Here is a 26200-nt window from a genome sequence, read left to right on the forward strand (position 1 = left end):
GGGTTCTTTGTTGATTTGTAAATCCAGCAGGGGAGGTACAGACACAGTTCGTATTTGAAATAAAACTTTTAAAAAGTTGAGTCTTAAATAGCAACTTAAATAGATGTGAGAGTCAATTGCCTTTTAACACCTCTTCAAAGACTTCAAACGTCAAAGTCTTTGCTTTAGATCTTAAGCAGTGACAAGAGACGGACTTCCTGTTTTCGTCTCTCGCTTTTAGCCGAATTAGCAAAAGATTTATCCACCAAATCCTTCTTTCATTTCTTACTCACGAGTTGTTGGTTTCAAGCCGAATGTTTCCAGGAAAAGAGGACAGCGCTCACCGACAGCAGCTACACGGCTTCACTCCACAGAAAGAGCGATTGACTCACAGCACCGCACCCCCTTCTACGTTCCGGAGCCTCTTACGAGGTCCCTTCTGCGTTTCGGGGAGCGCTCCTGGTGCCCGCCGAGTCCCACGGCCACAGGCTTACGCTGCCTGTGGTTTTCCGATATGGGTCTCCGCTGCGCCGTAGCGGACAACCCGTTCCTGCGGAGCTCCCTCTTTGCAGTTAGAAGAGGGCAGCCATTGCCGGACGCACCGCCTCCGGAAGTCCTTCATGTTACGTTCTTTCAGGTTATGTCCTGCGGCAACTTGGAAGTACTGGAAAGGGTTACTTCCGGGTTTTGCCACTTGCGCATGCGCAGACACACAAAATGATGTCATGCACAGAAGTGGCGAATCGCAACCCTCGCGTGAGCAGACGCGCCGCTGTGGGTTGTGCTCTTTTCATGTTGCGAATGGGCCTCCAGAACGGATCCCGTTCGCAACCAGAGGTACCACTGTATGTTCCTTTGTTTACATTTAAGTTCTGTTGTGTTCCCTTTACAGACAATTTAACCTTCGAATGAAAAGAGATATGTCTCTCTTTAGTGATGACTTCAAGCTAGAGATATCAGATAAAGTACTTGATTACGATACCTCCCACATATATACTGGGCACATTTATGGTAAGTTCAATCATTTTGTATTTAAAAAGTTTGTTGTTGTCTTAAGTTAGTGATAAATCTGTTTTAAGTGTAATAGTGAACAATAGATCAGGTCTCAATAAGTGAAATATTTTTGGAAAGTCCACCTAAAAACTGCCTCTAAAAGTTGCAAGTAATGTGGATTTAAGCTGAAGTGCTCTCTTTCCATTGGTTTTTTCAAATCGCATAAGCTAAAGCTGCTTACCTGAGGGCAAGCCTCACATCTGGCCTACTGCCTTTAACTGAAGGTGCACTATGTGTGCATCCTGCCTGCATGTAGCACCCCTTCACTGTTTTGACTGCACCCACTACTGGAGGACAACCTTCAGAAGATTGGCTCTGAAGGAAGGTTGGCCTTGGGCTCAAAAATATTCCCAATTTCTGCATGAGACCTTTGCACCAATGGAGAAAAGGTGTAAGTCAGAGGTGTAAGTCATCTTTCAAATTAAAGCCACTTCAGCAATATTTAGATGGCCAAAGGTTTCTGAACTACAGCTGCCATTAACCCTGGCAATTGGCCATGCTTGCTGGGGTTGATGGGAGTTGTCGTTCAGCAACAAAAGAAGGGCCAAATGTTCCTCAAACCTGGATTAAATAATTTATTTGTATGAATTTATATGAAGTACCTTTGTTACTTGTGTTAAAATCCAAGCATGGATCCCTGTTATGCCTTTGAAACGAATAAAGCCACACAAATAAATGCATATAGCACATGTTGCACTCCCACACATGCAGATACTTTGCATGTGTTTTTCAACCCTAGTTGTTGAAGGGGAAATGATCTTTATGGAGATACACCTAGGGAGGATTAAGTGATCAATTGTTATCATCCATAGATGGAATCAGGGCAAAGGTTTTATATATATATATATATATATGGGTCACACTACATGTATCAATTGACCTACCAATGCTAGGATGTTTGCTGTTACCAAAAAATAAAAATAAAATAATAAAATAAAATAAAAAGAGTTTATTGGCCATTGTTAATGTAGCTATCACCTTCTGTACTTTCCTGCATTTAATTTCTTTCTGATTGCACTGTTTAAAATTCTGCCACCACTACCAGCTATGTGTTTATTTTCCTGTAACACTTGAAGGCATCTGAAGAAGTGGACTGTAGTCCATGAAAGCTTATAGCATAGTAAATTTGTCAGTTCTTAAGGTGTCCCACAATTTGTTGTTTAGCTATAGCAGACTAACATGATTTAACCTTTTGGAAATTATTAGAAAGGAAGCCTTTGCCATTCCTTCATAGCACAAAAAGTCAGCAAATCAGTAAGTGGCTTGATGGTGTCAGAAATATTGCAGGACATCTTGTTTGCTAAAACTCATTATTTGTGTATTGACAAATAATGTTCACAAAGTTAATGTTAGGAGTCTTTTTATAGATAATTGAGACGTGTGTTTTTTAAACTTTTGGAATAAGTTTAGTCAACATCTATAAAAAAGACATCCTTTTCATTTTTCTGTGACTTTAAGGAAAAGGCTTGTTAAGAGAGTGGGAATTTAAACATTAAAGTACTGACCCTGCTAATGATGTTTTCACTATTTATTAAAACTAATGATAAACTGGAATTCTACAGTTATGTGCAGTTATGTGTATTACTTTTTTGTCTGTTTGCCACCTGATGAAAAGTGGTAAACAATTTCAGCAAGATTGGCCAACCGAACTATTATTTTCAGAGTTTAAATCTGTGACAAAACCTCATGGTAGAGGTTTTATAATAAGCTGGTTAAGCATTCATATAAGGGTCACATGGTATTTAATACAATATTTTTGAAGCAACTGGGATAGCTCTGCAACTTTCCTGCTTTGAGCAGAGCATGTTAATGGTGGTTAAAGGAGAGGGCGACTGGCAGGGGAGGGTATCAGTTGTTTGCAAGCATAGTTTAAGAAGCTTAATTATTGGTGGTTGATGCCTGAGTATGAAAACTGCCAGTGCACTTTTTTCTTTAATCTTTTATTTCTCCCCCAAAGGTGAGCAGGGAAGCTTTAGCCATGGATCTGTTGTTGATGGAAGATTTGAAGGATTCATTAAGACTCACACTGGGACCTTCTATATTGAACCAGCAGAAAGATATATTAAGGACAGAGCCCTGCCTTTTCATTCAGTCATGTATCACGAAGATGATATTAGTAAGTATTTCCGTTTATCATGTACAGTGAAAATAATCAGTGCAGCACAAATATCCTAAAATGGTGTGACACTTGATTTTTTATGAAAGCAAACCGCGTGAAAGCTGTTCCCATACTCATGTAGGCATTCGCTGTTGAGCTACTGTGTAAATATATGATAAAAACCATGAATCTCTTTGACTGCAAGTGTGGGGATGACAGATGCTTAAGGGCTAACTTATGGTGGGGTACAAACAACAACAGCAACACCACCACCACATGGGAAGTGATATTACACATGTATCCTTGGTCTGGGATACCAAAGTGTTAGGGAATGCATGTAACTGAAGAGTGACATCACAGCTATAAATTGTTGTCTTGGAATGTTATTTCAGATATGTGTTTCTTAAGCAATAACTATTAGTATCATACAAGATAAAGGGTGGGCAAGACCTGCACATATTTTGTAGGTTTGTCCTAGTAGAAGCAATGTGAGGAGTTAATTTTCCTTAGTATTTTAATTTATTGAATATGTTGCACTGGCTGTCAGTCTCTGAAATTAAATGTGTGGCTTAGCAGTTCTAGCGATTGTCCATGTCTTGAGGATAGCATTAGGGAATCCTGGAAGGACTTTTGCCAGCAATAAAGCTTTCCTTTGTTGTGTTCTGTTCTCTGTCCCTTTCCATGACCCCTTTGTTGTCTTAAAAAAGGGCCAGCCTAGTCTCTTCATTAGGGAGGACAAATTGGTGCTAGTGTATACTGGGACCATTGCTCTGGCTCCTGCCAACCTTGGTTAAAAAGCTATCTGTTCAGGCAGTGTGTCAAGAACTTCTGGGTTCAAGTGAAAGGAATGGATAGTACATTTCTTGAGATCATATTACGGAAAATCAATAGCCAAAGTTGATAAGTTAAAAAGTTAAAAAGATATAGCCAAACATAGTTCAAATCAGCTCCTATCTTCCACCTTCATCGACTTCTTTGTTGCCTCTGCTTTTTTTTTTTTTTTTTGAAAGCTTCCTTGAGGTTCCTGTTTGTCTTCAGTTACCTCTTCTTCTGGGATCCCTACCCCTTCACCTCCTTACCTCAGATTCCTTCCCAGTTCACAGCCTTCTTTGCAAGGCTACTGCCCTTAAAGTCTGTATTAGGGTCTAATCTCAGGCATTTTCACCTCTCCTGGAAAGTGCATGACCAACATTCCATCAGCTTTGAGCTTTAGAATGTTTATGAACAGGCCTTGCCATCACAGCAGCTTAGTTAATGCTGTTAGTTTTCACGCATGAGCTCAGATACATAATACAATCAATGACCAAAATTCTCATTGCACTGTTCTCATTTTGCAACTGGCAACACACCTTTTGAGACTGGTTTGAGATGTCCGGGAGCCACCTTTGTGCCTAGCATCTCCAGCTGCCTGTCTGCTGGGCACCACTCTGCCCTGCAAAACACCTGATTCGCCAAGCAGAGCAGCAGCAAAAGTCTCTCTCCCCCCCTCTCCCTCTCCCAAAGGGCTGGTGGGCTCTACACAGCTGCTGAGCTGGCCGGTTCCATAAGTTTGAGCCGGCAGGAAAGAGGGCACTCTCCCCGCTGGTTTATTTCAGTTGCATCGAAGAGAAGTTTTATTTCTCTCTCTCTGGGAGATTTTCTTCTCAGCATGCCGTGGGATTAAAATATCCAGAACTTTATTGAATTCAGGTGTAGGTAAGCTTTGGCATAGGCCAGGCTTCCTCAAGCTTGGCCCTCCAGATGTTTTGAGACTACAATTCCCTGCTAGCTAGGGATCATGGGAGTTGTAGGCCAAAAACATCTGGAGGGCCAAGGTTGAGGAAGCCTGCTAGGCATTGGGCGTTTGTCACTCTCAGCCCCCTGCTGAGGTTCTGAGGCATGATAGGGTCAGTTAGGGGAAGATGGGTCCAATGCAAAATGCAAATTTATGCAGCTGGACCCTCTCCAATTTGCTGAAGGGAGCTCTGTGGCCTTTCCTCCGTGCGCTTCTGACACTTGGACAGACTCCCCTCATGACCCCTCTTACCCTGTTATTGCCACTGCCCTTCCTTGCTTTCTTCCTTCCCGATCACAGCAGCAGCGAGTCTTGCATTAACGATGGACATGTGGGGGGCTTTGGACAGGGAAGTGAGCACTCATTTGCTCTCTGAAGAGCTCAGCAGCTACTCTTGGGATAGCAGTGTCTTGAAATCTTTTTAGAGAGAGGGGGAAAGGGGAGGAGAAGCTGGAGCCTTTGAGGGGAGAGAGAGCCAGGAGCAGCCACTTTGCCTTGAGATCTCACATCAGTACAGGCAAAGAATTTTTCTCAGCTGCAGAACCTCCCCCACCTTTACATCTAACCCAACTATACCTACTCTGCTATTAGTTTAGCAGCTGGATTGGAAGCAAAGTATGGAATTGGCAAGGCTACAAAGGAGAGGTAGAGATAGAAGATACTACTGCAAACCCAAATGTATGGGACCAAAACAGCTTGATGTTCCTGTTTAGGACATTCATTTTGGAAAACTAGTTTTTATATAAACAGACCACCTTGACGGTGTCCATCATTTTGTCTGAGGTTTATCAGATCAAAATCAAATTCAGTTGACAGAGAATAAAGTGAATTTAGTGAGTGTTTGATTGTGAGAAGTCTTGTTTCCTGTGCTTTGAGGCACTCTACACTATGGGAAGGTAACAAGACCGGCATCAGCTGAGAAGATTGTTTGAGATAGACAGAATCTGTATTTCTAATGGATGAGCCTGTTGGTTGCCGGATCTTTCAGTTTTTGGCAGGAATATCCTTTTAGCAGGCACAACAATGCAACATATGTTTAGCATCACAATGAAGTCTTATTCAGAGTTTAAACAAAAGCCTATTCTGCCAGTGGGGATCTTCTTGTCCACTTTCTACAAAGCCCTTTGTCCATGCTGCAGTGAAATTGGTGGCCAGTAAAAGGTGACCTTTCTATTCTAATTTTAAAATATCGTGAACTATTTTAAATTCTTACTCTTGATCTTGATTCATACTTTTTATGTGAGTGATGTTAAATATGTAAGTGATAAGGGTTTTTTCTTTTTAAAAAATCCTTTCTATTCTGTTTCGAAATGAATTGTCTTCATTAACTAGTACTCGTTCTTTGCCGTAAGCCAGTGGTTTTCAACCAGTGTGGCGCGGCACCCTGGGGTGCATTGAATGATGGTCAGGGGTGTCATGGGCGATTTTCCTTCTCCCCCCCTCCTCTAATGCCCTCTCGCATCTCCTCGCATCTCTGCCTCCCAAAGGCTTGCACAGCTGTTTGTTGCAGCAGCCCTGCTGCCACCCAAGATAAGGTACTGTGCTTATGTTCACCTTTGGCCAGTCTCTGTTGGGCCACTAAAGCTGGGGGCATCCTCTGCCCAAGCCCCTGTGGGGTAGCAGGAGCAGACACCTCTTTGTGGGGGCAGCTCAGAGACCAGGGGTGGCTGCAGCGGCTGCCCAGAGAACTCCGGAGGAGAGAGGAGAGGAAAGGAGGCTGAGGGAGGGTGTTGAAAAAAGGGTAAGAGGCTGTCAGCTCTGCAGGCAAGGGGTGATATAACTGGGCTCCTGAGCACCACAGGGGTGCTGCAGAAAAAAAATAGTTGGTCAAGGGAGTCGTGGACTCAAAAAGGTTGAAAACCTCTGCTGTAAAGCTGTGTTACGAAATGCAGAAATCACTGAAAATTTTCTTGTAGAGTAAGATTTGCAGGTTAACCGTGGCTTTTTAATATACTATTGGTACTAAATAAATGGTGGGTGGTAGGAAATGGGACTGCTTTGGGGCTTGTTGGCACATTTGATTATACCCCCTTTTCTTTCATATGTTCAGATCAGAATTAAAAGCTGATAATACAATCAGAATTGTAGAGTTGGAAGGGACCCTGCGGATCATCTACTCCAACCCCCTCCAATGCAGGAATATACAGCTGTCCCTTATGGGAATCGAACCTGCAACCTTGGCACTATCAGCACCATGCTGTAACTAAGCTATCGAGCTGAAGAAAGTTTAAAGAGAAAAGAAACTATCTAGCAGTAGATCTAGATCAGCACCCATTCGAAGCTGTGATATTATGAAGAGAATATTGATTAATTGGTCAAATTGCAAATGCAAAAGCTGGTATATATCTAATTTTAGCATTAAGTAGTACTTTGTTAAATATTTTCTAAAAATAGCTTGACTGAATCCTTCCCCCACCAAGTGCCTTGGATTTGCTTTATATAGGAATGCTTGTTTTGTTTGTTATGTCATAGTGTTTCTTAATACATACCAGGAAAATGAAATAATAGTCATAATATAATACAATACAGTGAACAGTATTCTTGTGAAATGATATTTTTAATGAGAGAAGATGTGAATACTGGAGCTTTCAAATTCTATTTTTACTACTTTAACTGTATTTCACCGTATTGTAGAGGATTGCAGTTGGGAAAATAGCCACCTGGAAGATTGTGCTTGTTGAGACTAGATTTGGTCTCGTGACATTAAATCATGTCTCAGATCTACAACCATGTTTCAAGACAGAAAAGCTCCCACTGAAATCTGGGCATTTTGCATAAAAATTCAATTTCCCCTGAGCTTCAGGATCCAAGGTTAGGGGCAGGAATGCATTGAATAAGGTGAAGTGTGTCCTGCTGAACTCTGTGCAAGTGTGACCAAACTCTTTCTGGCATCATCGTATAGAGTAGTAATGGTGACACAAGTAACCTCCAGCCCTAGAAGTCGTAGATGACGTGTATATTTTGTATTATAGCATCATTTACTTAATTGGGATGGAAAAAATAAACCCCAAATTAATATATATTGCTTCTCCTTCTTTGACCGAGTTCAGGTCCAAACAAACACATGAGTAATGCCAGTGTTCTTCTAGAGCATGAGTTCGGCATCTTACTAAAGGGCTGGCTAACCTTGCAGATGGTCCTGGACTACAACTCCCATAATGCCTGGCTGTATTTTTAAAATTTATTATAAAATTATTATTTTTTATTGGCCATGCTGCTTCTTTGCCTCAAGAATGCTACCTGAGAGCCAGTCAGATTACCTGGTCACTGTACTCCATGCTCTGGTAACCTCCCAATTAGACTGTTGCAATGTGGGGCTGGCCTTGAACATGATTTGTCAACTTCATCTTGTCTAAAATACTGCAGCCATGTGATCAGCTGGGGTTTCATGTAAAATGTACATGACCTCTGTTTTGAAACAGCTGTATTGGTTGCCAGTTAGTTTCTGAGCCCAGTTCAAGATTCTGCCATAAAGCGCTAAAGTACTCAGGCCCCAAATATCTGAATAACGACCTCTTTCTTTACGGATCCTGTCAGATGTTAATATGTGCAGAGAGGGCCTACTTGGCAGTTTCATTGCTCTCAAGAATCATGGGGAGGGGGCATAATGGGTTTTCGTTGTTTGCTGAAGACACCCCCTTTACCTTGGCCTTTGACAGATGAGATTTTTGTGAGGCCACCTGTATCGCCTGATACATACCTCTTGGTTTGTTTAAATTCCTTTATTAGCTTCCTCTAGACGAACCATGAGCTTGTAACCAAAGTCTGCTTTAGAGTTTACAGCTCATGGTCTTGTCCATAGTGAGACAAACCACAAGCCAAAAAAAATGGACAACCTTTTAAAGCGAAACCATGGCTTAACCTCACAGGAGGTCCAGAGGAGGAGCACAGTATCCACACTCTCTCACTTTTATAGTAAGCCATGTTAGTGTTATATGTGAATGAGTCCTCCGCTTGTGCAACCTGCTGGTAGCAGTGGCGTTTGGGCCTAATTATTACTCATATCAGTAATAGCTAAGTTGCAGCTGGAGGCACTATTTAACATTAGAAAACAATTTGTAAATAATTGCAGCCTTGTTGTGAGCATGCGGTATCAAAGCATGAACATCTCTTTGTTGGCTTCTCTGTGTACATACAACCTGATTCTTCTGTGCCTCTCCAGTATGCAAGCTCTTAAACGCTGCATAGTCAAAACTGACATAGTCCTTATTAAACTGTTCATTGACATTAGTTAACTCTTTTTTCCCTTTTTAGTTACTTTGAAATCACTTTAATCTTAAAATAGGATGTGTTTGTTTTAAACAAGGAGGGAAATGGATATCTTAAGTTCAAAACGGCTTATGCGGGAAGCATACAGATTGTCTTCACTAAAAAGATTTGATAGTAACTTACAAGTATTAGGCAGATCTGCCACTAGTTTCATAATTAAGATCCAACTAGTCACTTGGTTTGTGTTCTAGGATACCCACATAAATATGGACCACAAGGTGGCTGTGCAGATCATTCCGTATTTGAAAGAATGAGAAAGTACCAAATGACTGGTGTAGAAGAGCCCATGAACCAGGTATATAAATATAATCATTTACTCCTGACCCCCCCTACTCCATATTAGGATGCTCATAGCTTTGTAAAGGAACTTGCATTCTTTAGCCAGAAGCCAAAGAGCTATTTACTGTAGCCATGACCAAGGATCATGCCTTGTGATAACTATGTCATTATTGCAGACTCTCCCCCTTCAGTTTCAAAAAGGAATTGATATATGTCATAGGAGGACTGTATGAGAAATACAAGCTCAAAGAACCCTTGATGGCACAAAACTAGTTAAACTGTTACTTGGATCTGAATCATATTACCTGATAATGCAGTTTACATTAAATTTCCTGAAGCTTTACAGTCAAGAACATGGATACCATTAAGCTAAGTTGATTTATTAGGTTTTCTGATTTTGATTAAAAGTTAATTGCAGCTTTTAAGAACATTTTAAATACCTGTCAGTAGCAGGCCTAAAAACTTGGCTGAAATTTCCTCAGGCTGCAGAAATGTGTCTTTATTCATTGAAACTTCATTCATGCATTCAGCTGGCTCATGAGCTATTTTATTTCCTCCTAGTCCTTAGATAAACTTTGCATGTGCCAGATTAATTGGAGGCAAACATTTTTAAGAGCCAAGTCACTGTACCAGTGCGTATGGTAATAGGGGAATGTGGCTGGATTCAAGCAACTGTAATTGTGGACAGAGCAGAGATGTGTCAGACCAGCCTCTCATTAAAGAGGACAGCCAAGTCCTGCATGATGGAGGATAGAAGCTTCGGTGCTGAACACATCTTTGCATATTACTGCATCAGAATTTACCAGCCAATACAAATTGTTAGTCACCACTTGCTCACAGTTGCCTTCTACATGTTAGAGCCCTGCTTGATTTGAAGGTTCTTAACAAGCCTTATTTTCTCTCATCCTTTCCCACCCCCCTATTTTTAATGCAGATTGTTACTATTGTGTTACAGTGCATAACGTTTTTCATTGTGTGTAACTGAGGCTGCAATCCTAATCCTACTTACCCAGGAGTAAGCCCCACTGAATTCAATAGGATTTACTCCTGAGTAGTCATGGCTAGGATTGTGCTGTTGGTCTCTGTATTCTTTGAACTGGAAGGCTGTATAGAAGTGTTATTTATCTATATTGCTAAGCTCCTTGGCTTTGTATGCTGCAGCAAACTTCAGAAGAATCTACCAATCATGGCCCAGAGCTTTTAAGAAGAAAACGAGCTGCACAAGCTGAAAAAAACACTTGTCAACTCTATATTCAGACAGACCACCTATTCTTTAGATATTACGGAACAAGAGAAGCTGTGATTGCGCAGGCAAGTGTTTAGCTGTTGCTTCAAGTGATAGTTTTCTTTTAAAGGAGGTAAAAAGAGGATGTCCTTTATGTAAAAAGTCATCTTAATGTACAACTGCCTACATTGTTCTTTTCTGGGAAATTGTCACGTATACAACTTTTTGCACAACACATAAAAAGCACATTGTCAGCAACAGAACCTATAGTTACTTGTGGATGTGCACTATGGGTATTTATGTATCTCTAGAACATACGATAAATGCCCATGCAGGGGGTGGACCCTAAAATTTCCCTGGGATGTGGTAGAGCACATGCTTATTACTATACAAAAGGTTCCAGGTTCATCTCCAGGTAGGATTAGAACCCTAGAGCAACAGCCTGTTATTTTGTACTGCTTTTAAAAGTTTTAAAACTGCTTTTATATTGCAGTTATATTTATGAGGGTGGTACATAAATACTTCTTTAAATAAAGAAGTAAATGAACTAAATGAATCAATGGTGTAAGGCAGCTCCCTTGACATTTTGCCTCTCAGAGAACTACATGCACAGAACTTTAACCTTCTTCTGTTTTAGATATCCAGCCATGTTAAAGCAATTGACACAATTTACCAGTCAACAGATTTCTCAGGAATCCGAAATATCAGTTTTATGGTGAAACGAATAAGAGTAAGTACTCTGTAATTTAATTTTTAGAATTTCTGTTCCTTGCAAGCCATAGCTAACTTGGCCATTCCTGCTAAATAAAGTGTTTTCAGTTGCCTATTACTTATTTCAGTAGTCCAGCGCTGGTGAACATACTGTTAATTCTTACCCTATTTACACTAATGGAATGAAAGATGTGGAGGCAACTTTTGAATCTTCGCTACAAATGAAACGAAAATGTTGCATTGAGAAATGTTCTTGGTCAGGGTGCCAGCCAGCCATACCTCTTCCAGGTTACCCATTTCATTCCTCCTCCCGCAGTTTGCCATCCTCCCCCAAACACATTCAGTCTTCCATAGCCGCAGAGCAGCATGAAGTTCTTCCATCTTGTGTGTGGTACCATTTTGACTAACATAAGCATTGAGATTCTCCTCCAAATTCCACTAATAGAGGGGTGACTGAATTTCTGAAAATCTCAAGGAAAATCAGTTGGTGAAATTAGATTCTTTACTAATTGCTTAGTATAGTGGAGAAGTTTTGGACTTTGCATTTGGGTCTGAATACCTGCTCAGCTTTGGAACCCGCTGGTGGGCTTAGACCTAGTCACTTTGTCTCAGAGAGATTGTATAATGGAATAGAGTGGTGCCCCGCAAGACGAACAACCCGCTAGACGAAAGGGTTTTCTGTTTTTCGAGGCGCTTCGCAAGACGAATTTCTCTATGGGCTTGCTTCGCAAGACGAAAACGTCTTGCGAATCTTGCGATTTTTTTCGCTCCCCCCTTTTTCTAAGCCCCTTTGCCGCTAATAGCCGCTAATAGCGCTAATCCGCTAAGCCGCTAATAGGGTTGCTTCGCAAGACGAAAAAACCACAAGACGAAGAGACTCGCGGAACGGATTCTTTTCGTCTTGCGAGGCACCACTGTATTAATAATATAGCGCTCAGACTTGATGACATGAAAAACAAACCTTACGGGTTTGAGAGCAATGAAAGGCAAATGTTATTTCTTTCCACCCTTTCTTAAAGTGTAAGATAGGCTGTCTGTGTGTGCAGAGTGATGTTGGTTGACCTCCATCCCTCTGACACTCAGACTCTGGGTGTGATATTTTATCTCCATTTTCTGGCCAATATAAATTTTATGCCACTCCATCTGTACTATTGGGTGGTGGTATTCAGGCCCTGAAGCTTTCCTATAACTGCCAATGTTCTTTGATTCCAATTACATTTTCCCTTAGAGTTCTAGGGATTTCTCCTGTGCATTTGCTTCCTCTTTGTTTAAATTTACTAGCCCCTAGGAATTGGAGTACATCTGTTGAACTTATTACACTGTTACCATTTACTTGCTGTCCTTGGGTGGTGATTAAAGCAGTTCCTTGGCTCTTGGCAAATAATCTTTTCTCTGGTCCTGTGTCATTTCATACCATGCCTCTTAATGACTGCAACATCAAGCCACAAATTGCATGTGTTGAACTGCTTTTGCAGATCAAGCGCCACAGAGTTTTCTTTCCCCCTCTGAATGCTTTTCAGTGGGTACTGTTCATATAATTCATTTCTGAGTCACTGAATGTTAAACTGGTGAGATTGAGTAATGTATATTATTATATCTGTGAATCAGTCTTTTGCAGTGTGGATTCTTACAGTGAGCATAGGTTACATCTTTGAAAAGCTGCTACTTGGCTAGCAAGAGTTATTTGACACCACAGAACCTTTTCTTTTAGATCAACACTACTCAAGATGAAAAAGACCCTACCAATCCCTTCAGGTTTCCAAATATTGGTGTGGAGAAATTTTTGGAACTCAATTCTGAGCAGAATCATGATGACTATTGTTTAGCCTATGTGTTCACTGATCGTGATTTTGATGATGGTGTCCTTGGCTTGGCTTGGGTTGGAGCACCTTCAGGTAAAAAAAAAAAAGTTTATGTTGCTTGAGTGAAGTATAGAGGGCATCTTGTGTGTTAAAGATCTCAAGATCAAGACCAATCTGGCATCTCCAGTTAAAATGATATCTATTAGCAAGGATATCTATTTACCTGTATCCTAGAGAGCTGCTGCCTGTCAGTGTTGTGGCAATGGTCTGGCTCTATACACAGAGTTTCATCTTGGCCATCATTCGTAAATGGTTGTATTGCCTAGTTTAAAAGGTTAAACTCCTAGTGTTACTGAAAGGCAGCATACCTTGCTACCTGGCAGGCTTGCCTGACTGAGGTGATACTTCTTTTCACTTGTACTACGTAGTTGTCATATGCTCCTTACTCCCACAAAAGTATATGAGGCACAGGAGATTAACTTCCACCCCACAGCTGAAGTGTTGAAATAAATCTTAACCAGCCAGAAAAAAAGTTACAGCTTTTCCTCACCTGATGACCTCCAGACATTTTGGACTACAACTCCTATCAGCCTCAGCATCATATGGCAGTGCTGGCTGCAGCTGATAAAAGTTGTAGTCCAAAATACCAGGAGGGCACTATGTTGGGCACTATGCTAGACAATACCAGAACAACTGCCATTCGGTATCATCAGTGCCCATTTAAACTGTGTACAGTGGAACCTCTGGTTATGTACTGTCCTCCTTACTTTGGGTAACGAGCTCCGCTAACCTGGAAGTAGGTGTTCCGGGTAGCAAACTTTGCCCCGGGATGCGAGTGGAAGTCACATGGTGGCAGTGGGAGGCCCCATTAGCAAAAGTGCGCCTCAGGTTAAGAATGGTTTCAGGTTAAGAACGGACCTCCGGAACAAATTTAAGTTCATAAACAGAGGTACCACTGTAGTATAAAGGGAAGAGTCTTGCTTTTCAATTAAATGTCTAAAGCTGCCCTCATTGCAGTTAACCAAAGTGGAAGGATCATCTAGCACAGTCCAAGGCTAGGAGGATGTGAAACTCGGACTAATTTCAAAAACCCTTTGCAAGCAGTCAGTTCAAACCTTTGGCAAGAGTGGCCAGTCCATTCTGCAACAGTCTCTGGGATACAGATGAAGAGGAAAGAGAAGGCAGTAGTAGAATGATAGACTACAAGTTGTTTTTCCCACTGCTAGCTGTAGCCCATTGACAGAAGACAGGTTGCCTTGCTCATGTCTAGTCTTTGGATAGAGGTAACTTCACTTGTTTACTACTTAAAGTCCAGGTTCTGCCTAAAAGCAAGTGGCAAAGCAGATCTGCTTCTGTTTCAATGGGCTTAGGGAAAGGCTATAGTTCAGGGGCAGAGCTCCTGCTTTGAATTGCAGAATATCCCAGGTTAATCCCAGCATCTCTGGGCTGGGAAAGGCCCATCTGAAACCGGAGACTTACTGCCAGTCAGTGTGTAGACAATACTGAGTTAGATAATTGGCATAAGGCATTATCCTGTAGTCCTTTTCAGGCATTGTCATTAGGGTTTTCCTTTTTGTACTTATCCAAGTCACCTTCGGGGAGCAAGACTTAAACAGGAAAATGTCTTTTGAACTGATTATGGTTTGAAGTCACTAACTGCTATACAGGTGACTTATGGGTGTTTCACTTCAGGGCATTTGGGTGCATGAAATACACTTTAGGGCATTTCTCTACATAGCACTTCGATGGCAAAAATAACTTCTTTTTTAAGCTGCTTTGGGAGTCAATATGGACTGAAAAACAACATATACATTTAATAAGTAATGTATATAAGGAGGAGGGAAAATTATCAACCTTATCCTTCTGCAAATATCATTTTTAAAGCCCACAGACGGCTGGTTATTTTGGCAACTCTTGCATTATTTTTCTGCAGACGTAACATAGCCCCTCCCTCAAAAACAAACAAACAAAACAAAACCTTCGAGAGACTACTGTTAACCTCTGCATAGCACAATTTATGTTATTTTCAGGTCACAACCTATCCCACCATCCTATTAAAATTCCTGTTGATCAGTAGTTTCATCTTCAGGAAGACAATTTTGGATAACTGTGGTAACTCAGAAGTGGGTGCAACTTGTCTAACTGATATTTTTGTCTTTGTGGTTTCAACCCAAACTTCCCGAAGAACAGTTGGTCTGTAAATATACTCTTAAGAATGAGTCATACTGCTTGCTGAGATAAGCAGATATTCTTAGGCTAAGTACTTTGCAACAGCAAAGTGTGCTATTTAAGCACTTGAACTGAAGCACTTGGAAGAATCACAGTTTAAGAAGCACATATTTGAGGACCTCAAGAATTTATAGTCTACCCCTGCAAGTGCATGTTGACCTCCATATATAATAGACTGTTGGCCATTGGGGGTTGCAGCTGAGGGTGGGAAAAGTTTGTGGCAGTGCAGGATTGTAAAGCTTTGTCTCTGCCCCACTCCGTCTCTCTCTGAAAGCCATATGAAAGGCTAAGGGTCACATAAGGCTGCAGGTTCTCCTCTCCAGTATAAGATAAAACTTTTTTTCCTCAGTCCAAAATTAGATATTTTACTTCCTGCAATGCAGGAATGTGGGGCTGGAACCCACAAACCTGAGATTAAGATTCTCATGCTCTACTGATTGAACTATCCCAGTTGTGAGACCCTTTCCAAACTTGGCAACAGAATGGAAGGTCAGTGATACATGTTGGAGCAAAGAATCAGAACTTCAATAGAGCCTGAATGGAATGATAGGATTGTGGAAAGTGGTCATAGGATCATGGAAAGCTGCCTTGCACTGAATGAGACCATTGGCCCATCTTGCTTGGCCTTGCCTACACTGACCTGCAGCCGCTCTCTAAGGCAGGCTTCCTCAACCTCGGCCCTCCAGATGTTTTTGGCCTACAACTCCCATGATCCCTAACTAGCAGAACCAGTGGTCAGGGATGATGGGAATTGTAGTCTCAAAACATCAAGAGGGCTGAGGTTGAGGAAGCCTGCTCTAAGGTATCAGCCAATTCGTAGGAAAAACTCAATGTGTCAGTTCGTTGTTCTGTGGCAGAAGTTCTGTGTTGGAGATTATTCCAAATGATACTAGAGGTGGGGTAGTAATGTTACATAAACTAAAACAGTTCCTCACTTAACCCCAAGCAATGAAATGTCCACTTAAGTAAAGTGTGGAATGTGCCAGAAATTTGAACTTCTGATGGAAGGGAATGCTTTGCAGGTGATTAAGCATGGCCAATAAATCTGCCTGTCATTCACTATTTGTCTGCACAAAGAGCTTTGTTACAGTTGCTCCTTGCTAATTGTGCCAGAATATAGGGTGAGATGTTTTGATAACAAAAGTAATGGTGAGAAAAGCTCTATTGTGGCATTTTCTTAGCTGGAATATTTATTCATAGCTTTCTACTGAATCTAGAATAATCCCCTTTTAAAATGTTTTTGCTTAATTTTAACTGCAGGGAGCTCTGGTGGTATATGTGAAAAGAGCAAGCTTTATTCTGACGGCAAAAAGAAATCCTTAAATACTGGCATCATCACAGTACAGAATTATGGTTCCCACGTCCCTCCTAAGGTCTCTCATATCACCTTTGCACATGAAGTTGGACATAACTTTGGTTCTCCAGTAAGTATGAGTGTTACAGCTGCATTCCTAGCTGGCCCTGCTTCTACAGCCAATTAGGGGTACTTAAGAGTTGTGCTGAAATCCTCCCCCCTTGTTTTGTGTAAATAGAACTGATGTGAGTTGTGCTTCTCCCAAGTTAACAGTTTGTTGCATCCAAGCCTTGACTCTTGAACTTGGGCAATCAGGAATTATCATACTTTGACAGTGCACTTATGACCTTGCGCAACAGAGCAAATGCTTCTCTCTCTCTCTCTCTCTCTCTCTCTCTCTCTCTCTCTCACACACACACACACACACACACACACACACACAGAGAGAGAGAGAGAGAAAGAGAGAGAAATGACATTTTAGAGCCTTTGCTATGGCATAGTTGAAAGAATACTGGCTTGTTCCTATACAGTTTGGCCTTGTTTTTCACAGCCTGCAGGGTCACATGTGCTAGCAAGCTTCTGCAAGATAGATGTTAACAAGGACTGAACTCTGCTTTCCAAGAACATGTCCTTTGCAAGCTTCAGTGAAATTACTAGGACTTGCGTGAGATGTGGCAGGAGTAGTTTGCAATAACCATGTGGAATGTGCTGTTTGTATAAATACAAAGGCGGACACACTACACTCTCTTGTGTGGACACAGTTATTGCAACTTGCCTTGCTAAAATGTAAGCAAAGATATATAGTCTGGTTAACATAATCTGGAGAATCCATTTCTTTGTCCTGGCTTTTGATAGCGTTAAATATAAATCTTATCACTTATGCCAATGTTTAAGAAAAAAATTGCCATGTCTCTTACGGTTTATGTGACTAGCTTGTATTGATACTGAACACCTTCCACTGGGATATAAAACATATTGGGATTAGCAATGCCAATTTATGCTGAACTTGGAGTTTGGATGCTCAAAGCACTTTGAGATATTAAAATGTTTTTTGTTTTCATAGAATCATAGAATGGTAGAGTTGGAAGGTGCCCATTGGTCATCTAGTCCAACCCCCTGCAATGCAGCAATCTCAGCTAAATCATCCATGATAGATGGCCATCCAATCTTCTTAAAAACCTCCAAGGAAGGAGAGTCCACAACCTCCCAAAGGGAGAATGTTTCACTGTCAAATAGCTCTTACTGCCAGAAAGTTTTTCCAAATATTTGGTTGGAATCTCCTTTCTTGTAACTTGAAGCTATTGGTTTTATCTATTGCTAGAGTGGTTTGTTGCAGTTTTAAGTCTAAATTTTACTTCAGTAGGTGCTCAGACTGTTCATATTGAGGTTGAATCCTGACAAGACAGAAGTACTGTTTTTGGGGGACAGGGGGCGGGCGGGTGTGGGGGATTCCCTGGTCCTGAATGGGGTAACTGTGCCCCTGAAGGACCAGGTGCGCAGCCTGGGAGTCATTTTGGACTCACAGTTGTCCATGGAGGCACAGGTCAATTCTGTGTCCAGGGCGGCTGTCTACCAACTCCACCTGGTACGCAGGCTGAGACCCTACCTGCCTGCGGACTGTCTCGCCAGAGTGGTGCATGCTCTGGTTATCTCCTGCTTGGACTACTGCAACGCGCTCTACATGGGCTACCTTTGAAGGTGACCCGGAAACTGCAATTAATCCAGAATGCGGCAGCTAGACTGGTGACTGGGAGTGGCTGCCGGGACCACATAATACCGGTCCTGAGAGATCTGCATTGGCTCCCAGTACGTTTCCGAGCACAATTCAAAGTGTTGGTGTTGACCTTTAAAGCCCTAAACGGCCTCGGTCCTGTATACCTGAAGGAGCGTCTCCACCCCCATCGTTCAGCCCGACACTGAGATCTAGCGCCGAGGGCCTTCTGGCAGTTCCCTCATTACGAGAAGTGAGGTTACAGGGAACCAGACAGAGGGCCTTCTTGGTAGTGGCACCCACCCTGTGGAACACCCTCCCTTCAGATGTGAAGGAAATAAGCAGCTATCTATCTTTAAAAGACATCTGAAGGCAGCCCTGTTCAGGGAAGTTTTTAATATTTAACGCTGTATTGTTTATAACACTTGATTGGGAGCCGCCCAGAGTGGCTGGGGAAACTCAGCCAGATCGGCAGGGTATAAATATTTATTATTATTATTATTATTATTATTATTATTATTATTTGCAGATAAGGGGATAACATATTGGTTATTAATGGATAATCAATCTATCGAATGTAACAAAAATATAATATTGCTTATGGTTGCTGGTTGGTGAATGTTCTATGGAAAGTTTTCAAGTTAATTCCAGGAAAACTGGCTGCAAAGATCATTTCTCCCTAACCCTGCCTGCCTCTTATCCTGGGGATATTCACTCTTCCACTATCACTATTACTGTAAAGCTGCCTTTAAGACAACAGAAAATTAAACTGAGAATTATCTCTCTTGCAGCATGATTCTGGAACAGAATGCACTCCAGGAGAGTCTAAAAACTTGGGACAGAAAGAAAATGGCAATTACATCATGTATGCAAGAGCAACATCTGGGGACAAACTTAACAACAATAAATTCTCTATCTGTAGCGTTCGGAATATCAGTCAAGTTCTTGAAAAAAAGAGAAACAATTGTTTTGTTGGTAGGTATCTCTTCTCGATAATTCATCCATGTAGGAATAGGGTATCAGTATGAAATCTAGACAGTCTCAAGACTCTCCAATTTTTCATTTTTGAAATTTTCACTGGCCAGTTGTCCCTCCAACAGATAACATAGAAAGCCAAGCAAAACCAAGCAAGAACCTTGCTTGTCACCAATAAGCTACAGCTCTGCTTGTTCACAAGTGTGTCCCACCCCCCTAGCTCACACAGATGCTATTTTTCTGGGTCCTGTTCAAGGTGCTGGCATTTACCTTTAAAGACTCAAATGCCTGTCCCAACCTACCCATGTTTTGAGATCTGCTTGGAGCTCTTCTTCAAGGGCCCTTCTTAACAGATGTGCACTGTGTCACAACAAAGGAGAGGGTTTTTGTGTTGGTGGTGTCCTGATTGCAAAGCATCCTAGAATCATAGAATCATAGAGTTGGAAGAGACCACAAGGGCCATCGAGTCCAACTCCCTGCCAAGCAGGAAACACCATCAGAGCACTCCTGACATATGGTTGTCAAGCCTCTGCTGAGTAATTAAGCACCAGTAGAAGGAAACACTTTTGAGGTTGTTCTTTTCATAGTGAAGGGATCGTATTATTCTGGTGTCTTACAAGAAGACTTACATGGAGTTCAAATGCAATGCTTGAAGAATATATACAAGTTGTCCTTGAGAAGCTGCAATCTTACTCACACAACCTGGGGGTAAGCCCCACTGAATAGTCAGACTTACTTCTGAGTAAACACACAACTAGGGTGCTCTGTGCACTTTACAGAGCTGGAGAACATGACATGCTGCAACAACACCATTTCTCCAATAATGATGCTTCTGTCCTTAGACACAAACTATTAACGGCTTTGTGGGCTTATAGAATAAGGAAGTTCAGAACATTACTAAGAAATTTATTTGCATAGAGCAAAACTCTGTACAAAATCAAACACAGGTTTGTTCAGTAAAGATGCGCCTTTTTTCCCCTTTTTTTTCTTCTCACAAAGAAATGCCCCACATCATTAAGTGGCAACCTTTTTGCTCCTGGTTACGTTTCTGTATTCCCAGGCATATAAATGCATGCAGTGCCTTAGCCTATGGTTTAGCTGTTGCCAAATATTATTGCTAAAGTTACAATTTAAAGTTCCAGCAGAGATTCAGCAAGCATTCCTTTTGACTTGCAGGCATCACTTAAATATTTTTTCATGCCACAGGCCTATGTGGCTGTTAAAAGGATATTTTTTTTAACTGACTAGTCATTTTAATAATTTTTGTACAGTTTATTTTAGTTTACATAGCCATATATGGCTCTGACATTGCAGCATAGAAATACTTTTATCAATAAAATCATTATATTTGTTCACTATCTTAGAATCAACTGGATGGAGAGCAATATCCACATGTTTTGAGTAAATGGAACATTTTAAGCAACAAAAAAAATGCAACTTGGTACTCCCCCCCCCACCCCCCGTAAAAGTCAGAGCAAGCTGATACCTGCCTCCTGCAGTGCACTCATTGGAAGCGTCCTGGGAAATGTTTCCCATACCTCTCTGGTTATTTAAAAGGAATTTCCCTTTTGTTTTGGTTCAGTTAATCACTGTGTCCTCCAGTGTTGCTCCAAATATCTCACAATATATGTTTAAGGGACATAGTGTTCTGAAGATCTTCCTGCTTTTCAGAGTCTGGTCAACCTATCTGTGGGAATGGATTGGTGGAGCAAGGAGAGCAGTGTGATTGTGGCTACAGTGACCAGTGTAAAGATGACTGTTGCTATGATGCAAACCAACCAGAAGACAAGAAGTGCAAACTAAAACCAGGCCAGCAGTGCAGGTATTGATGTCCAACTTGGTTTTCACTATCCAGCTGCTTGACTATTGCTGCCCCTGAACATTTTGCCAATAAGTATCTGTAAACCACAATTTACAGTGGCAATTGAAATGATTCAACCCCCATTTCAAATTGTGTTTATTATCAAAATTAAAGACTTTCAGCTGTTTGCAGTGAGCAGATCAAACAGAAGCAATTGAAATAGCTCAACACAGTGGATGCTTCCCCAAATTCAGCTGGCATACTGGCTTCTCCAGTCTCACTATTATCCAACTCCCTGAATAGAATCGCTCACAACAGCACAGATACAACAGGTGTTGTCTCAAGCACACTTGATGCAACTAATCAAGAGCTTAATTAGTTGCACCAGGTGTGCTTGAGCTGGAACGCATGAAAACTGCTAGGGCAGTGGTTTTCAACCAATGTGCAATGGCATCCTGGGGTGCCTTGAATGGTGGTCAGGGGTTCCATGGGCAACACTGGCCTCAGTCCCTCTTTCCTTCCCTCCCTCCTCTGATGCCCTCTCGCATTTCTGCCTCCCAAAGGCTTCTGCAGCTGTTTGTTGCAGCAGCCCTGGCTACAAGCTTCCCATGCGAATGGTGCCTCTGGGGCTGGCCAGGGGGTGCTGGTTGCCAGAAGCTGAGGTAGCCTCAGAGTAAAGCGAACAAGCGGGTGAGGGAGCCCAGCCAGCCAGCTCTTGCTGTTGGGAATGGACAGACAAGTGGGAGGTCGGGTACACAGTCAGGCACTGCTCTGGCCTTTCTTGTGCTTGCTGTGTGCAAGGCCTGCCTGGGAACTGAATGCCCAGCACTGATGGGGAGCCTTTCTGCCGTGCATGCTCATTGGCACCCATTGCTGCCTCCCAAGGTGACTAAGGTGCTGGCCTCATGTTCATCTTTGGCCAGTCTCTGTCGGGCTGCTAAGACTGGGGGCATCTTTCCAGGTCCCTGTGGGTGGGGTGTGGAGGCACCTCTCTTTGGGGTGGAGGGGGCTCAGAGACCAGGGGTGGTGGCTGCCGCCTGGAGGACTCCCAAGGAGAGGAGAGGAGACTGACGGAACACTCCACAAGGGAGGGTGTTCAAAAAGGGGTGAGGGGCTGCTGGCTCTGCAAGCAAGGTGGGACATAACTGGGCTCCTGAGCCCCACAGGGGTGTCGCAGAAAGAATGTAGTTGGTCAAGGGAGCCATGGACTGCAAAAGGTTGAAAACCCCTGGGCCCTAGGGGTTTGCTGAGCATCAAATTTGGCTGCATGTTAGAAATACGACGTAAGTCAAGAGAATGGTCCAAGAAGGCAAGTGAAGAGATCATCAACCTTCACAAACAAGGAGCAGGATACAAAAAGATAGTGAAGGCACTGAATGTTCCTAGAGGCACATAGTTGGGAACATAGTTTGCAAGTTCAAGGTTAAAGGAACAATGGTTACATTACCTGGACGGGGCAGGGGGGAAAAGCTATCTGTGGCCCCAACCAGATTTCTGAGAAGGCAGGGTGGGGAAAAATTTTGAGTGACTGCAAAAGAGCTGCAACAAGACTTGGTGGCAGCAGGCACTGAGGTTTTAGTGAGCACAGTAAGGCACATACTAAATGCAGAAGGTTTCCATCCCAGAACTTCCAAGACGTACACCACTACGAAACCAAAAGCACAAGAAAAGTCGGATCCAGTATGCTCAAAATCATATAAATAAGTCACAGAAGTTTTGGGATTCTGTTCTGTAGAGCAATGAAACAAAATTGGAACTTTTTGGCCCCATGGATCAGCGCTGTATCTGGAGGAGGAAGAATGAAGCATACGCTGAGAAGAACCCAGTGAAGCATGGTGGTGGCTCGGTGATGCTCTGGGGCTGCTTTGCATTCTCTGGTGCTTGAAACTTGCAGCGTGTGGAAAGCAGGATGGATTCACTGAAGTATCAGGAAATCCTAGGAGGAAACATCATGCCGTCTGTGAGGAAGCTGAAGCTTGGACGTCACTGGACAATGATCCCAAGCATACCTCAAATTCGACCAACGTTTGATTGCAGAAGTCCTGGAAAGTTCTACAGTGGCCATCACAGTTACCTGACTTGAACCTCATAGAAAATCTCTGGTGGGATTTGAAGAAGGCAGTTGCAGGGTGCAAATCCAAGAATATTACTGAACTGGAGGCCATTGCTCCTGAGGAATGGGCTAAGATTCCTCAGGAATGCTGCCGGAAACTGCTGTTTGGCTATGCATCTCTTTTGCAGGAGGTCATAGCAGCAAAAGGCTGCTCCCTAAGTACTAAAAATGCTTGCCCTGAAGGGGTTGAATAATAGTGAGACTGAAGAAGCCAATATAAGTTGCAATTTCAGCTGAATTTGGGGAAACCACTCGAAGCATCTGTTGTGTTGAGCTATTTCAATCGCTTTTGTTTGATTTGCTCATTGCAAACAGCTGAAAGTCTGTACATTTTGATAATAAACCTGATTTGCATTGGGGTTGAATAATTTTGATTGCCCTTATACACGTGAATAGGGTCACTATTTGAGGCTTTTCAGTAGTATATGAGGTTTTTTTAAAGAACACCGGTGGTGACAAAGTCCATGTCTTTTTGTATTGTCAATCATGCTAGCTTTAGTCCTCTTTTCTGGCTCTGCTTTTGAGTTCCAAATTCCAATTTTCTGTTTTCTTCTGCCTTCTGTTTGGCCTTTGGTTCAGCTGACTAGGCTGTTTGCTCCTATTGATGTTGTTACCTCTGTTTTGCTTTTGTTGAATATATTTTATTTATTTGTTGCCTTGAACACTTGAAAGGCAGCTAATAAATTATTTGAAACTGAAGGAAGTGCCACAAGTAGGGCTGAGTGTGTTACAGGTGGAAGGGGGACCCACATGTTCTTTTTAGTGCCTTGTTCTTTTTAATACTGATTTAAGCTTTTGAATTCAGCTAAAAACTATCAATGAGACTTTAAACAACCCTGTTATACCCACAGTCATAGGGATTAAAGAGTGATAGGAGGCACCTTTTTAAGAGCAAGCTTATTGGTTAAAGTTTTGATCTATATTGGTGATGGGCTGCAGAACAAAGGCTAAACTTAATCCTTCCAGCTAAATAACGAAAGGGTATGTGTGGGCTGAATAAGGTGACAGGAGGTACCTGTTGAGAAGTGTCAACTGTGTATTTCCCCTTCTTTTACAGCCCTAGTCAAGGTCCCTGTTGCACATCAACTTGTACATTCAGGGTATTTGGAGCAAAGTGCCGAAATGATTCTGAGTGTGCGGAAGAAGGGAGGTGCAATGGCAACACTTCTTTCTGTCCAACATCTGCACCAAAGCCTAACTTGACGGACTGCAACAGAAATACACAAGTTTGCATAAATGGAGTAAGTCTTCTAGAGATGTTACAGAAAAGCTAAGGAATCAATATCAGCTTACATGCTGCTGGCCCAGGATGATTGTATATTTCTCCCTGCTGGAATAAAACATTTCCTTTATTGGGTAACAAGTGGAGAACCTGTGAATTTTCTTAGTGTTTAGGAAATGGCATTCTGAAGCTTTGCATTGTCAGGCCTTGTATTCTGCCCAGTCTATATCAAGCGCCACCAGCTGATGCATCCAGTTTTATTATTTCCAGAGTGGGAAAGGTATTACTCTCTGTTCACAATATATGGTGGTGGTGGTTCTTCCTGTACAAATGATGAACCTTAAGTTTTCTGGAATGTAAAGCATGAATGGAAAACAATTGTATCTTTTCTTCTCTAGCAATGTGCTGGTTCTATCTGTGAGAAGTATGGCTTAGAAGAATGTACATGTGCCAGTTCAGATGCAAAGGATGATAAAGAATTATGCCACGTATGTTGCATGGAGAAAAGTAAGTTCTCTTCACATTAAAACATAAATAGTGAAAGCTTGGATTTTGATACTAGAATTTCAGATACTTTTATTCAATAAAACTGAAGCTGGGGAATAGTTTGCAGAACTCTTGAGTTATTCAGAGACCTTACCATGAAGAAAGATGATTGGATCTTGTGTGCCATTAAGGACAGCCAAGTGTGAGGACACAATCAGTTGATAGATCCTGGTAAAAGCACTTCTATCCACTGAGGCTCCCTGGGACTCCAGTGACGGAGTGGGATCCAGATGCATCCCCAGACTCTGCACCTGAACAGGCAATTGACCAACATCTCTGACATGGAAGCCCCTCACCGACCATACCTCCATCCTGTCAGGGTTCAAGCTTGGCTTATTTTGTGCACAAGCTTTATTTAAAAAAATCTCTGCTCCTTTGCAGCAGGGAATGAAATTACTCATGTGAGAAACCATCCCAGTGCATTGTGTGCTATTCTACTAGTTCAAATGGTGTTCCTCCCTTTTCTCTTTCAACCACCAAAATGCCTTGGCTCAGTCCTGGTTGTAACACTTCAGTCTCATGAAGACTATCCATTTAACCTGAGGGCAGGAGGAACCTCCAGCCCACCAACCTAATTAAGCTCACCAGACCTCTGAATTTGACCCATGAGGCCTTTCCGGCAAACTGTATCCATCTATCAGTTACCCAGTGACCTGTGATGTCAGGTGTAGAGATCTGTTATCTCTGATCTTGGCAGTAGGTGATGACAAGGGATCAGTACTTGTACCGATAAGCTTATATCTGGTCTTTAATGCTGTGGTGCTTAGCACTGAGATAACAAATAAGCCTCTGCCTGCTCTTTGTAAAAGTCAGCAAGATCTTAACCCATGATATGAGAAAATGGCAACCCACTCTTGGAGCATTTCCATTCATCCACAGATTTCTTGCTTTGCAATCCTGGCTTGAATTTGAAGTGGGGCGGCAAAGGAAGAATCATGACACAAGTGATTGGCAGTTGTGTCCCCCCCCCCCATGGATCAATTTCCTACCCTTGATTTAAGTAATGATTGCTGTCCTGTACCTCTTACGTTCTTTCAATACACATGTAATTGTGGGCAGGCTGTTGCTTGTGATGCATTTTGTTGTATTGCTCTTCCTAAAAATAACATCTGTTCTTAA

At 42.1% G+C, this 26200-nt stretch overlaps 2 protein-coding genes across 2 annotated transcripts in view; one reads left to right on the forward strand and one right to left on the reverse strand.

The window, feature by feature from the left end:
- LOC307202688 (retrovirus-related Pol polyprotein from transposon opus) overlaps positions 1–26200 on the reverse strand; it is a gene marked incomplete at its 3' end in the record, with an annotated part of 137491 nt that overhangs the window by 36006 nt on the left and 75285 nt on the right. The window lies entirely within an intron of this gene.
- The window catches only part of ADAM10 (ADAM metallopeptidase domain 10), a 55800-nt gene that overhangs the window by 21747 nt on the left and 7853 nt on the right, over positions 1–26200 (forward strand). Inside the window, exons 3-13 of the mRNA XM_079953252.1 lie at positions 872–990; positions 2990–3148; positions 9365–9468; positions 10614–10763; positions 11315–11407; positions 13100–13283; positions 16680–16843; positions 19216–19399; positions 21071–21221; positions 24371–24554; positions 24934–25042. Coding sequence (XP_079809378.1) covers positions 872–990; positions 2990–3148; positions 9365–9468; positions 10614–10763; positions 11315–11407; positions 13100–13283; positions 16680–16843; positions 19216–19399; positions 21071–21221; positions 24371–24554; positions 24934–25042 — 1601 coding nt within the window. The remainder of the gene's footprint in view (positions 1–871; positions 991–2989; positions 3149–9364; positions 9469–10613; positions 10764–11314; positions 11408–13099; positions 13284–16679; positions 16844–19215; positions 19400–21070; positions 21222–24370; positions 24555–24933; positions 25043–26200) is intronic.

Source organism: Podarcis cretensis, assembly GCF_951804945.1.
Source record: "Podarcis cretensis genome assembly, chromosome: 14".
NCBI classification, from domain to species: Eukaryota; Metazoa; Chordata; class Lepidosauria; order Squamata; family Lacertidae; genus Podarcis; species Podarcis cretensis.